The sequence below is a fragment of the Leucoraja erinacea genome, chromosome 5 (assembly GCF_028641065.1).
Source record: "Leucoraja erinacea ecotype New England chromosome 5, Leri_hhj_1, whole genome shotgun sequence".
Taxonomy (NCBI): Eukaryota; Metazoa; Chordata; class Chondrichthyes; order Rajiformes; family Rajidae; genus Leucoraja; species Leucoraja erinaceus.
The window spans coordinates 85,636,705-85,652,332 of record NC_073381.1 but is presented as its reverse complement, the minus strand read 5'-3'; the positions used below and the strand labels follow the sequence as shown (position 1 = coordinate 85,652,332).

The 15,628-nt window shown below is 46.2% G+C and overlaps 1 protein-coding gene across 1 annotated transcript in view; it reads right to left on the bottom strand.

Moving 5' to 3' along the window:
- Positions 1-3,393: 3,393 nt before the first annotated feature.
- LOC129697513 (serine/threonine-protein kinase MRCK alpha-like) overlaps positions 3,394-15,628 on the bottom strand; it is a 308,786-nt gene continuing 296,551 nt past the window's right edge. The window contains 4 exon segments of the mRNA XM_055636147.1: positions 3,394-3,891; positions 5,371-5,528; positions 7,986-8,109; positions 12,713-12,830. Of these exon segments, the coding sequence (XP_055492122.1) occupies positions 3,760-3,891; positions 5,371-5,528; positions 7,986-8,109; positions 12,713-12,830 (532 nt within the window). The 3' untranslated portion in view covers positions 3,394-3,759.

Sequence of the window (15,628 nt, the reverse complement as noted above, 5' to 3'; positions counted from 1 at the left end):
TGAGTGTGTCGGGGGTTATGGGGAGAAGGCAGGAGAATGGGGTTGAGAGGGAAAGATAGTTATGATCGAATGTCAGAGTAGACTTGATGGGCTGAATGGCCAAATTCTGCTCCTATCATTTGGGAACTTTGGAGTGTGGGAGGAAACCGGAACACCCGGAGAAAACCCCCACCATCACGGGGAGAACGTACAAACTCCGTACAGACAGCACCCATAGTCAGGATCTACCTGGGTCTCTGGTGCTGAAGGCAGCAACTCTGCCATTGCACCACCGTGTTGTTGGAGTTGTAGAACAAGATATTGAGGTTTTACCAGTTAAAACTGGTCATCCGTTTTCTGATCTGTTGGTCGTAGTCTACATTGGGGAAACTCCAGTGCTTCCTTGTCCATTGTTAACTGAGGCACAGATTTCCCTGCTATTGGAAGCAGCACACTAGTGTTTGTGTGTCCAGTGGGTACAATCTCTCCAGAATGCTTGCTAAAACCGGATAGCTGGGACTTCATCAGTTCAAGGGTAGTGCACTCTGCAGGTTTCCCAGCCAACAGCATAAAGCAGGTTAGGCCACAAAGTACTGGGGTAACAGAGGGTCAGGTCAGGCAGCATCTCTGGAGAACGTGAATAGATGACATTTCACATTGGGACCCTTCTTCAGTCACACTTTTGTGTCCTTTTCTGTAAACCAGCATCTGTAGTTCCTTGTTCAGCACAAAGCAGGTTTCCTGTTATATGACTATGGAAAATTGCCTGAAGTAAAGATAATGGCTTGAGCACAACTCAATGCTGGTGGATCTCGGCAGATCAGGCACTTCCAGTGGTGGTGATGGAGGCAGATACCATTGGAAGTTTAAGAAGCATGTAGAGGTGTATCAGGTTGACTTGCAGAAGGGATAAGGTAGACTGGACATTATGTGCGGTATGGACCTTGAGGGGCGAGGACCTATTCTAAGGATCCGAGGAGAAATACATACCCAGAGTATTGTCTGAAGGGATGATGGAGTCATAGACTCTCACAGTACTTAGATGGTATTCAATGATTTGCCAGCCGTACAAGATTATGGACCATGTGTTCATAAAAGGGCTCAGTATAAATGAGGATGATGGATGGCAGGAATATGTTGGAGCTCGGAGTGTAAGAGACTGAGGGCTGTCCTTATTGAGGTGTACATGATCATGAGGAGCACCCACAGTCTTTTACTCGGGGTGGAGGATTCTAAAACTAGAGGGCACAAGCTTAAGGCGCGAGAGAGGAGATTTTAAGAGGAACCTTTGAGGTAACTTTTTCACTCTGAGGGTAGTCCGTATCTGGAATGAACATCCAGAGGAAGTTATAGAAGCAGATACAATTGTGATTTTTAAAAGGCTTATATGGATAGGAAGAGTTTAGACAGACATGGGCCAAATGGAACTAGCCCAATATGCCAGCTTGTTCATCATGGACAATGGAACCACAGTTACTCTGAGACAGAGGTCTTTCCACTCACATCAAACCCAAAACATCCCCATCCAACAAGGAAACAGAATTGTGGATGTCTGCCTCTCAGTCCAACACTCTGCTTGCACTCTGGGGAAAGGAATGAAAAATACACAAACATTTACGTTTGTAACAGTTCCCTGTTTTATTGAAATACATCAAAGTCTTGGTTAATATTTAGTGTGTGTCACCAACATAAAATAATGGTGGCTGGTCTCTTAATAGTCCGACTGCTCACCTTAAATATTCTTGTGCAAAAGAATCTGCAATCTGCAGTTTCTCTCACAAATTAACCCCTACAAACATTTTAAGGGGAAAGAAAGAAGTGATGGAGCCAAGCAATTAATTTACTGAAGTCAGCCTTGAACCTGAACAAGAAAATTAAAAAAAACTGATTACATCTATGACATGCAAAACTGTACAATAATCTTACAAAAGGGGAACCCTAAAAGCTCTTGAAAATAAATGATATGAAACCGCTGTGGACAATGGCAGCTTAATGCCCACTGAACACAATACTGTGAATGGATTCTCTTTCTCTGCACTTTGCAGCCCCTCTCCGTCCTGGCAATGTGTCTTAACACTGAGGATCGAGATGCTCCCTCCACCCATCTCATCCATCTCTCTGCCAGAAACAAATGCAAAGGACAATGGCAGCTGCTGTGAGTGGGAGGGAGCAGACCTTTCTCTTGCATTTTCAAATCGGATATCAAACCTGTTAAGAGATCATTTAGCAAAAATCAAACGTGCCCTTTATTGTATTCAGCTGATTTGGAGCCTGATTACTGGCCTGGGCCAGAGGGAAAGTGAGGTTGTGGAGGCCAGGAATAGGGATCAGAGTGGTGTCCCATGTGGGTGGGGAAGGGGTGAGAGATGAGAGAGGGCACTCAGGCTCAGAAAGGGGTGAGAGGGCTGTTGGGGTTTGATAGGATCGGGAGTGGTAAGGATGAGGGACAGGTTGGAGATGGGAAGAGGGTAGACAGAGTGAGCTGGCTGGTATCCCTGGTTATTCTATTCCAAATGAGTGGTCCCAGCACCATTGAACAATTCCCACCAGGTTTAAACCTAAAGGCATCCTCTCATCTCCTGGAGGCACTTACTGTGCCTTCCTCTGTGGACCAGACATCAATGTATGGAAAGCGGCGAGGTTGACAGGGAGAGGACCTGAAGACAAGGGAATGCAGGAACATTCTACTGGCCAAAGTAGGCTAACCAATGTGCTGTGCCCACTGGGATTTGTCAAGTGTAATAAGAGGGAATGTTTGGGAAGGGATGGAGGGAGATAGTGCCCTCTGTGGCCTGCCTCCCTGTCCGTAGTGTATGACGTTTGTTCCGCACTGCTCTGGTTTATGAGTGCCTGATCAAATACTGCGAATGGCTGCAAAATGGGGGCTGTGCTTATTCAAAATTGCTGGACAAATCTCCCTTGGACTGACTGCAAGCGATGGAGGCTTGTAACATAAATCACACATTTGCTATCTATGGATTGGACTTTATTTACTAAAGTACATTTGCTCTCGGGACCTTTTGTAACAGCTTCCAAGCTGCCGATTTCATGTGATTTTCAGCTTTACCTTGGATCACTACAATCAGGAACTTTATATAAGCATCTACCAGCAGTCCGCGACACCACACACTGTAACCTTTCCTTCTGCCCCTGTTTCAACAAGTAAAACTATACACAACTTTATATATATATACTTTATATATATTCTATATCACAAAAGATTTTTTGTGTGTTTTTCTTTTAGTAAAATAAGGTTTGGTGATTTGTTTGCAGATGTACACACATCATTATTGCAAAATAACATCAAAAGACTGAGCACACTAGTACAAAGAAAAGCCCACCGACACTCTATCTGGGACAGACTGAAGTCTGAGCCTGCATCCCCCCCCCCCCCCCCCCCCCCCCCCTTCCCAAACCTCCCACCCCTGTTTATTCACTGAGGACCTATGTGGCTAGTGAGGCTGTAATGAGAAACAACATCTTAAACATCAGTTACACAACCTAACCGTGGTCCATTTTCGTAAGAAACAAGCTACAGCCACAAAGAGTAGCAAGAGGAACTGTGAGAGGAGAGAACTCACTCCTCACCTTCTGGAGAGAGGGAGGCAGGGTAAAAGCTCCCACATGGTGTGTGTGTGTGTGCGTGCGCGTGTCCCAGCTCCACAATGCTTTTCGTTCCATTCACCAGGTCTGCAGTCTTCACCCAGAGAGAGGAGTCAGGATGGGTGCAGCGAGATAAGAGCAAGGGATGGATGGAAGTTGTGTCCGGAGTCGGCGGTCTCATGTTTCCCAGCTGATGTGTTCTGTGTTTTCCACCAGCAGGGCCTGTGGTTTGTGGGGTGAAATGGGGCTAGGTGGGCTGCTCAGGTTGGAGCTGTTGGATGCGGTGGAGTGTCTGGGCGAATCCGAGTCCTGGAAAACAACGGCAAGTAGGCATGGCTGCATTAAACCAGCTGGGCTTCTCTGATCACATCCAAGGTTCTCTCCACACAAGCTGCCTGATCTGTTGAGTGTTTATTTCATTTCAAGCATCAACCTATTTGTGTCTCCCCCACCTCCAGTCTTGGTTGCGGCCTCCACCTTCAGTCATCTGCCAAGCAACCCCTCTTCTGCATCCACCTGTCACTTGCCAGCTCTCGCTCCAATTCTTCCCCTCACCTCTCTCTACCAGCTATTTCCCATCTACTCCATCAGTCTGATGAAGGGTCCCCCAACCAGAATCGTCACCTATCCATGTTCTCCAGAGATGCTGCCTGATCCACTGACCTACACCAGCACCAGTATTTTTTGCAACCCATCAGCTGCAGTTCCTTTCGCAGTTATCGTTTCACATAATAAAGCTGCAATATGGCTTGTGTAGGAATGGACTGCAGATGCTGGTTTAAACTGAAGCTGGACACACAATGCTGGTGTAACTCAGCGGGGCAGGCAGCATCTCTGGAGAGGAATGGATGATGTTTCGGGCCGAGAACCTTCTTCAGACTGGCTTCCTGACTCTTACACTCAATGACTGATGACTGTGCCTCCTTTACCACTTGTATTACCAGTTTTTCAGGGAGCTATGGACCTGGACCCCAAGATCCCTCTGTCCTGCCAGTCCCTGTATATTTTCCCCTTACTTTCAACTTACAAAATTGCAACACCTTACACTTGCCCAGAATAAACTCCATCTGTTTTTTCTCCACTTATACGTGTAATTGATCTACATCCCGCTGTATACCTTGACTGCCTTCCTCAATGTTCGCAACCCCACCAATGTTGGTGTTGTCTGCAAACTCACTGACCATCTACATGTTTCCCCAAGACCTGGTAGAGTCATCCATCTGATTGTGTAATTATTGTGGAGATGAATGGCATGTTTCTGTGCTGTATAAGTCTGAGACTGGCTCTGGGCCACAATCACCAGAAGAGCCACCACACTGACCATCTTCACCAGCCCACTATGGACAGGGTGAGGAATGAGGAGCAGATGGAGCTATAGAGTCACGGAGTCACTCAGCACGGAAACAGGCCCTTCAGCCCAACTTGCCCATGCTGACCAAGATGCCCCAACTACGCTAATCCCATTTGTCCCCCATCCCTCTAAACCTTCCTGTCTATATACCTGTCCAAATTGCTTTTAAATGTTATTATACCTGCCTCAACTACCTCCTCTGGCAGCTCGTTCAATACACCCACCACCCTCTGTGAAAAAGCTGCCCCTCAGGTTGCTATTAAATCTTTCCCCTCTCACCTTAAACCCATGTTCTCTAGTTCTTGATTTGCTTGCCCTGGGTAAAAGACCAAAAGGCTTTCACCCTATCTGTTCCCCTCATGATTTTATACACTCATCCACCATGTCTTCCCGCGCCAGGAACCGGGACGCGAGGAGATTATTGAAGGTGATCTTACGTCTCGTTCAAACTCCCTGGTTGGCACGTCGCTCCCCGGGTCCATCCCACCCGAGGACAGAGACCCGTCGGACGGGGACGTCATTGGCTGCCGTTTGTTGACGTAGTTGCCACCCGAGAACTCCCTTCTAATGGCACTTCCATTCTGTGCCGAGGACCCTGTGGGAACAACAGCACATGAAGCACAGGCAGCTGGACACCACCCCACAGCACAGCCAGCAGGAGCTCTCGCTGCATTGGCACAGGGTGTGGCAAACCTCAACATGCTACACATTACAGCAAAATCACTTCACTACAATGTCTCACCCACTCAATGTAATTTTCCAATTCTGACTGTTATTGTTATTTAACTAAATGTTATTTTAACCAAAGCCCGATCTGCCATCTGTAATTACCTGTCCTGAATGCCAAAGAACTTTCGAAGCCTGGATTGGACTCATAAGCCACCTGAGAGTCCATAAAAACAACAGACCGTAGACCATCATCCTCGACCTCAATGGATAGTCACGATGACGAGCTTTCCAATTCTGAGTTGCTTCAGTCAGTAAGAGTTTGCCTAGATTGTTGTACATTGCACCTTGCATCTCCCCTAGGAGTGGAGCTCCTCTATGTCTGTAGTCTAGTGCTTCTTAAACTGCTGAATGGCTCACCCAAGGGCGAATGAAATTATTTTGGGGTGAAATGTTTCTATGAATGAAACAAGAGGGGTGAATGAAGGGTGAAAGACTTAATTTATTCAGATATTTATATATATTTTTTCCATACTTAAAAAAGGCATTGTCATTACAGTGGTTAGAAAGCTCCTATTAGTTTTAATGGCAGTGGAGCTGGAAATTTGAAATGTTTTTTTCTCTCCACCTATGGTTTTCTAATTTCAAAGTAGCAGGATATTTACAAATTTACTGTAATATAACCTTTTAGGGAAGACCAGGCGAGCTAGTGGGAACATAAATGTATAAATGGCAACACTGGAGGATTGCCGTAGGAAACTGTTGAATTGCAACTTTACTTTGTGTAGCAAATTAGCTACCAACGCTGATATTTGGTGGTGTTGTGAGCTTTCGTCAGGGAGAGTTATAGAAAGTTATATTAGTTGGATGCTAATATATTAAATCACATACTCCATGGTTTTAAGAAAAAAACTGCAGTAAACAAAGCCCAAAAGGGTAGGATGGGGCTGAAGCCCAGTGTATAGATGTTGGAATGTTTTTTTTTATCATTCTAATAGAATGATTTTCCAACGCCAATGGTAATGACACTTTTTTTTTCACTCCTGGTTTTCTTTACATATTTTTAGGATGTTCAAAAAAGTTAAATAAAATAAACACTTAAGAAATTAGTTAATTTATGTTTTTTGCTCATGTGACAAAATAAATTATATATAAAATTATACACAAGGGAGAATATGACGAAAATTACCAAAAAACATAAGAAAATTTAGTCGAGGGTGAATGACATTTTGTGATAAAGACTCAAGGGTGAATGACACTGAAATAGTTTAAGTACAGGTCTAGCTCACCAGCATCTTTGCCACTTGTATGGGTCTCTGCCCTCCAAACCTGTCCCCTACATGGATGGGAGGGCCTGTTTCTGTGCTGTGATTCTCAGTGTTGAAAGACGAGGGATGATCTGAGGTGTTTCATTAGTAGCCCTGAGGCCCAGTACATTCATGCCTGCCCAGGCATCCATTCTTCCCTCAGGGCTACATATGAAATTCCTCAGAACATCAGTCCTGTAGGACTTTAACCTTGAACATTACTCAATTTATTCCAAGAGTACTCGGGTGGCACAGTGCAGCAGCAGTAGAGTTGCTGCCTAACATTGGCAGAGATCCAAGTTCCATCCTGACTATGGGAGCCGTTTGTACGGGGTTTGTACATTCTCCCTGTGACCAGCGTGGGTTTTCTCCGGGTTCCTCCCACACTCCTACGACATAGAGGTTTGCAGGTTAATTGGCTTCTGTAAAATTGTAAATTGTCCCTAGTGTGTGTAGGATAGTGTTAGTGTGCAGGTGTGGACTTGGTGGGCCGAAGGGCTTGTCTCCGTGCTGTATATCTAAACTAAAACATTTCCCATGCCCATAAATACTCAGAATCGCAGCACAAAAAAAGGCCCCTCCGTGTATTGCCTGTATTCTGCCTGTTATCGTGAGAGCCTGTATAACGCACGTGTGATAGTTATCATGAAGCCCGTTACCCTAAGGACGGTAGGAGGGGTGGCATTGGTGGGAAGGGAACTCTGGTCATCTGGTCAGGAGGTGAGAGTGGCAGGGCAGGGCTTGGGGGGGGGGAAGACAAATTGGTTTGAATGGTTGTCCTCATCTGAATACCCTGTGACATAGGAGGGGGTCTTTGCTTCACACTGCCCGTAACAGGTCAAGGAGCACCTAACCCCTGCCCCCCCCCCCTCTCCCCAAGCCCTGCCCTGCCCCTCTCACCTCCTGCCTTCCCCCAACGTCTTGACTCTCACCCTCTGCCTCTCGCCCACCACCTGCCCCACTCCAGCCCCTTCCCCCCCACCTCCCCTGTCCATGGGAGGGGTTGAGGCGAGGCTGAGGGCGGCTGGTTTTGCGGCAGCACCGTTGGTGAGGGGGTAAGTGGAGTGTGCGAGCCTTACTTGCTGAGAGCCCGCTGCTGGCACTCATGGAGCGGCCTGGCTCTGTGCGTGAGCGAGCAATGGCAGGGATGCTGACGGAGGCGCTGAACATGGTCCGGCTCTTCTCGTCCTGAGGCCGCAGATTCTGAAACCGTCAGAGAGAGACAAGGTCAGCAACCAAGTCAGGAGATTATCACCACTGGGGTCAGAGTATCACTGCTGGGGTCATTTATCACCTCTGGGCTCAGGTTATCATCGCCGGGGGTCAGATTATCACCCAGTTACAGTATCACCATCAGTTTTAGATTATCACCACCGAGCTCATTTATCAATGGGGTCCGATTATCACCGAGGTAAGGAGCCCAGGAGAGTGTTGTAGTACAGAGAGATACAGGACTACACGTACACGATGAGTCAGGTGGTTAGTGTGGTAAAGAAGGCGCTTGTCTTCATTGGGAACGGTACTGAATTCAAAAGTTGGGACATCATGATGCAGCTTTGCAAGTCGTTGGTGAGGCCACACTTGGAGAACTGTGTGCAGTTCTGGTCACCCAGCTACAGGAAGGATTGGATACGATGGAAAGGGTACAGAAGAGATTCAGCAGTGTGCTGCCTGTGCTTGCAGGCTTGAGTTGTCAGGATCTATTGGATAGGCTGGGACTGTTTCTTTGGTGCGCAGGATGAATAACTTTAGAGAGATTTAATTTGGAACAAGTTGTCAGAAGAAGCTATAGAGTGGATGCAATCATGAGTTTAAAAGACATTTCGACAGATAAATGGATAGAAACGGTTTAGAAGAATTTGGGGCAAAGGTAGATAATAGGACTAACTAAGAATGTCAATGTGGTCAGCATGGATAAGGTGGGCCGAAGGGCATGGCTCCATGCTACATTGCCTTATGACCACTAGCAATGAAACACTCTGGAACGTCCAAAGGCTGGAAGTGATCTACTGATATGATTTGTTTGGTTAGCTCACCCTGGGAATATTTTCTGCCGATGCAGTGCTTTGTTAACTCCATCTTGCAGAAGCACAGAGGGTACGACGGGCTTTTTCCCTCTCCCTCTCCCTCACTACTTGCTCCTAGCCATGAATTTGAGGTCAGAATCCCACCCATCTCCGAGAGAGCTTTTAACCAAGTACTTGGGAGGTGTTCTGGGCAGAGAGAAGCAGTGTCTGGAGACTGTTAGGAGCTGAAGCTGATGGGGTGATGCAAGGAAAATGTGCGCACACCCACACACGGACTGACGGGCACCGCACCCTGTGGTTAGTGAGCTGATCAGTGCACACACACACCACACACACCAGGGCTGCCAACATTAGGTGAGAGATGAGAGTGAGATATTGCGAGGAAGTGCAGCGACCCGGGGGGAGTGTCCCGGTACAGAGCTTTTGCATTTTACAGCTTGAAATTGTGCAATCTGGTGCATACTGTAGCGAGTCTTTTAACTTACAGTTGAATGCAACATTTATGCTTTAAATTGGATGTATGAATAAGGTTCGGCTAAATTACATTCCTAATTACATTCCACAGTAGAGCCAGGCTCTGATCAACAGGTGCAGCACATGAATGACCCTAGTATATTCATGTATGGAAATCAGATTATAATTCATGGTGTTATACATATGTGTGTGTGTGTGTATACACACACACACACACACACATATATAATATATATTTAGCCCTTGTGGTTAAAGGGATCAGAGGGTATGGAGAGAAGGCAGGTACGGGATACTGAGTTGGATGATCAGCCATGATCATATTGAATGGCGGTGCAGGCTCGAAGGGCCGAATGGTCTACTCCTGCACCTAATTTCTATGTTTCTATATATATATATCTATATTAAAAAAAATAGAAACAAGGCAAAAGGAGTCGGACTTCCATCACTGTTCTGCACAAATAAATTAATCAACCTTACCCTTTGACTATAGAAACAAGACAAAATTAATGCCACATATTCAATCAAGTATATGGTTCAATTAAATTAAGAAATATATGTAAAACATATATATGGAAACAGGCCCTACAGCCCACCAAGTCCACACCGCCAGCAATCTACCATACACCAGTTCTATCCTACACGCCAGGGACAATTTACAGAAGCCAATTAACCCTCAAACCCGCACTTCTTTCGGATATGGGTGAAACCGGAATATCCGGAGAAAACCCATGTGGTGGTCATAGGGAGAATGTACAAATTCTGTACAGACAGCACACGTAGTCAGGATCAAATCTGGGTCTGTGGTGCTGTAAGGCAGCAACTCTACCGCTGCGCCACCGTGCCACCCCATTAAATCGTTTTTTTCCGTGATATATTTATCATGGTGTCACGTCAATAAAGATTCTGATTTCTGTCCTTAGTTGAATAACACACATACCCAGTCATTGTGTTTTACATCTATATGGCTGGTTTTCAACCTCTTCAGTCTGAAGGTCTCGACCCGAAACATCACCCATTCTTTCTCTCCAGAATTGCTGCCTGTCCCGCTGAGTTACTCCAGCTCTTTGTGTCTATCTTCAGTTTAAACCAGCACCTGCAGTTCCTTCCTATACTCTTTGTTAAGCAAAACAGGTCCTATTCTCATAATATTATTCACCTCAACTAAGTATTTTCTTCACCTTCGTTGCTGCAGAGAATACAATCCCAGTTATCAAATCTTTCTTCAAAGTGAAAAAAAAATTACAGCCTTGCCAACATCTTCATAAACCGCTCCTGGATCCTTTCCAGGGCAATTGCACCCTTTCTACAATGTATCAGTCTTACAGCATGGAAACAGGCCTTCAACTTGTCCATGCAGATCAAGATGCCCCATCTAAATTAGTCCCATTTATGTGTGTGGCAGTGTGTATGAGTGTGTGTGTGTGTGTGTGTGTGTGTGTATGTGTGAGGGTATGTGTGTGTGTGTGTGTGTGTATGAGATTGTATGTGTGAGGGTGGATGCCTGTATGTGAGAGTGAGTGTGCCAGTGTGTGTGTTAGGTTGTGTGTGAGAGCGTGTCAGTGAAGCGGCGACAACACCCGGAGTGAGCGGACATTCGGAGACTTGGCGACGTCCGGGGAATGCGAGCCGGCCCAGGAGCTCTAGGTCCGGGGGAGGTGAGGGTCAGTGACCCGGGGGTCGGGCATCGGAGCGGAGCCTTAGCCCGAGATTCATCCCCGCGACTCCGGTGGCGGCACTGACACCCCACTTACCCGGTCTGCTCCTGGCTCCGGGCCGGGGTTAAAACTCCGTGTGGTGTGGACAGAGCGGCCGACGGACACAGAGCCGCCGGAGGTGAGGGTGGGAGGTGTGAGTGGTGCCTCAGGAATCGGTGCTGGGACCATCGCCGTGTCTCACCTATCACACCATCTGCACGGGAATACTTTTTTCCCCAAATCATCCCACGGGCCGGATTGGACCCCTTCGTGGGCCAGTGGTTTGATGCCCCTGCTTTAAACCAATGCCCTCTAGTTCTTGAATCACATATCCCGGGAAAAACGACCCTGTATATTCCCGATACACAAAAATGCTGGAGAAACTCAGCGGGTGCATGAACATTGAATTCTCCCAATTTTGCTAGCCCTTGCTGTCTCCTCCCCTTCCTTAACCCTCGAGCTGTCTCCTCCCATCCCCCCGCCCTCAGGCTCCTCCGCCTCCCTTTTTCCTTCGTTCTCCCCCCCACCCCCCCATCAGTCTGAAGAAGGGTTTTGGCCCGAAACGTCACCTATTTCCTTCGCTCCATAGATGCTGCTGCACCCGCTGAGTTTCTCTAGCATTTTTGTGTACCTTTTATATATTCCCCTCATGGTTTTTATTTTTACTCACCTCAAACAATTTTTGCTTTATTTTGAATTTCTAGCACCTGCAGATTTTGGTTCCATGAATGTCAAATGGAATCATTAGTACTGCAGTTACATTGTCATTTTAAATAGTGTGCTATGGGCTCAAGCAATCAAATTGCTAGTTCTTTATGGGAAAACTATTCTCATTGGTGAGTGTGGAGATCTGGAAGGCTTGGGCGAATTGAATTGCCCACGACTATTTATTTATTTATAAAAACAAATTAATTTTTTTGAGCTTGAGAAATTCTGTGTTCAGCGCGAGAATTTAATTAAATGCGTGAGTTTCGTGCTCAATGCGTGAGAGTTGGCAGCCCTGCACACACACACACACCACACACGGACTGACAGGCACTGCATCCTGTGGTTAGTGGGCTGATCAGTGCACACACACACCACACACACACACCCACACGAACTGACAGGCACTGCATCTGGTAGTTAGTGAGCTGATGAGTGCACACACACACACCACACACCATACACTGTACCCTGGGAGTCACAGAAGGTGATGAGCTGGAGACGGGAGCTGCCTGATCGTGGCTCAGGAAGTTCTCAGCAGAGTGGGCAGTCATGTGATAGACATGCTCGAAGTTGGTAGGAGTGGAGATCAGGTTGAAGTGATGGCTGGGGGGTGGATGCGGGGAGCCGGGCTATCGAATGGGAACAGAAGGAAATAAGCAAGATAAGAAAGGAAACCACACGTGAACAGTCACCCCCAGGGACCACGGATGGTGGCCACAGATTAAAGCCATCACAAAGCTATTAGAACATTGAAATTATTAATGTAGGTCTCTCCACCGATTCCCTCAGTGCTGACTTTAAGAGATAATCCTAATTACCAAAGGACCTGAATGAGTGTAAGGACATTGTTTAAGGCTGTTGTTAAAAGATGCAGCCTGAAGACTTTATTGTCGGCTAACTTACCATTGGGAGGTCCTTCAAAATCTGAATGCCATCACCTGGCCCCATGTGTACAATATGGTTGAAGTTCGTGGGGTTTGAGATTAATTTGGACCTCATTTCTGGATCGCGAAGCATCTCTCTGTTCAGAAAATCAAACAAAAAAATAAAAATAATAAAATAACCTTATCCCTCCTTTCCATGGTTCTGCAGTCGTGCCTTTAATTGCTCTTGCTCTTTCCTTTATTTGCCAGGAGGATTGATCAATGTTCAGTCACTTTCTAGCTGGTCAAGTCAAACAGCTGGTATTGGTTTGTTATTGTTGCGTGTACTGAGACACAGTGAAAAGCTTTGTTTTATTGCTATCCAGCAAACCATACTATTCATGAGTACAATCAACTCATGCACAAGTACAACAGGTTGTGGAAAGAGCAGAATACAATGTTAAAACAGTATTATAGCCTTACAGCTAAAGAGAAAGTGCAGATAACAAAAAAAGTGCAAAGTATATAATGAGGTAGGCTGGGAGATCGGAAATTCATCCTTAGCTTATGAGAAGCTTAGATAAGGTAGAGAGCCAGAACCTATTTGTCAGGGTGAATATGTCAAATACATAGTTTTATGATAACAATGGGGAAGAAGCTGTTCCTGAATCAGATGGTATGTGCTTTCAAGCTTTAACATCTGCTGATGGGAGAAGGGAGAAGGGAGAAGAGAGAATGACTGGAGACAGGAAAGCAATCCGTTTCACTTTTCCTTCCCTTTCAGCTGGGCTTAGGCAAGAATGAGTGTGAATGAAGAGCAGGGTGTCTGGAGTGTAAATGACACTGGCTGTCACAGCACCAACAAATCATAACCACACCAAATGGATTCTCTTTAGAACCCGGCCTTGTCTTGCTCAACCCTCCCGTGCATCAGCAATAGCTGTCAAAGGTGAGATCAGTCTCTGCTGACAGCAGCCACCACCGTTACCACCAGGTTTCTGCTGACCATATCTGTCAGCAGTAACGTTTGGCAGCTGGGTATGGAGTGAGTGATGTGCTTGTTCTCATTTCCTACTGCAGGGATATGACATTGCTGGACAGAGTTATGGAATCATACAGCACGGGGAAAGGCCCTTCGGTCCATCTCATCCGTACCGACAGATGCCCCATCTAAGCTAATCAAATTTATCCATGTTTGGCTCATGTTCCTCAAAACCAAATAAGCTCTGAACTACATAGACTATTGCACTATTTTTTGTTTAGGGGTATGTACATGTGCATGTATATATGTGTATGTCTTGGCTTAACATCGACATGCAAGTTGCTTATTTGAAGGAAATGTATGAAGTATTGGTACCACAGTACCACCAAGAAATATTTATTAATGTAACATGGAACATTTCTCTATGTATATATATATATATAGATACATAGAGAAATGTATATATATAGATATAGACACGCAGACACATGCACACTGAACTTTTTTTTGTTTATTATATGCTTAGCGAATACCATGTTCCATTGTGCTGCTGCAAGTAAGAATGTCATATAACAATAAAATAACATGTGTATAGACCACCAGGGGAGAAGGCAGCCCTGCCGGCAGTTTGTTCGTTTTTTCATCTTTTTGTTATTTTTAGCGTTTGTTAAAAGTTTGTTTTCATGTACTTCGGTTTGTTTTGTGTGGGGGAGGGGATCGGGGGGGTGGAATGTTTTTTCAGGTTCCTACCTTCCCGGAGATGTGATCAATTTTTGGATCGCATTCTCTGGGCTCAACGGCCTTCCATCAATGGAGATGGAAGCCTCCTCGGACTGTCGTGAGCCCCACCACGGGGCGCGGACTTAACATCGGAGCGGATCCCTTGCCTGGGATCGCTCCCACCGCGGCCTGCGGACTTACCATCAAGGGCTCGCAGTCTTGGGAGATGTTTGTCGAGAGCTCCAACGCCGTAGATGGTTTGATCGCACAGCGCGGGGGAGCTGACAACCCCCGATGCAGGAGCTGAACGCCTCAACGCGGAGGGCCCGAACGCCGTTGGCTACGGGAGTCAAGACCGTCCCGTCAACGGAGGGCTCAAAGCCCCCAACCGAGGAAGAACAAAAGGAAGGACTTGAACTTTATTTTGCCTTCCATCACAGTGAGGAATGTGTAGGAGTCACTGTGGTGAATGTTCATGTTAAAATGTGTTTTTGAGTCTGTTGCTTTTAATTGTATGACTGACCTGGCCAGGGAAATTCCTCGTATGTTGCAAAACATACTTGCCGAATAAAATCAGATTCTGATACCCTTGATTCTTAAATCTTCCCTGTACCTGTCCAAGTGTCTTTTAAATGTTGTTACTGTCCCTGCCTCAACCTCCTCCTCAGGCAACTCATTCCATATACCCACCACCTATTCCTTCCCACCTTAAACCTGTACGCTCAAGTCCTTGACTCTCTTACTCTAGGTAAAATTCTCTGTGCATTTACCCTGCCTATTCTCCTCATGTACACCTCTAAAAGATCACCCCTCAGCCTCCTGCGCTTCAAAGAATAAAGTTCTTGCCTGCCCAACCTCTCCCTGTAGCTCAGGCCCTTGAGTCTACTCTTGAATCTGTGCCTCTCATAATTTTATATACTTCAATCAGGTCTCCCCTCAACCTCTGGCATTCCAGAGAAAACAATCAAAGTCATTTCAACCTATCCCAGTAGCCAATACCCCCAATCCTAATTCTGCTCCTATGTCTTATGATTATTGTGGTAAACCTCTTCTGCACTCCTACCAAAGCTTCCACATCCATCCTGTAATGCGGTGACCGGAACTACTCGCAATACTCCGAATGCAGCCAAACCAAAGTCCTATAAAGCAGAATCGTGACTTTCTGACTCAATGCCCTGGCCAATCTAGGCAACCAAACCATAGTCTGAAGAAGGGTTTCGGCCCGAAACGTTACCTATTTCCTTCGCTCCTTAG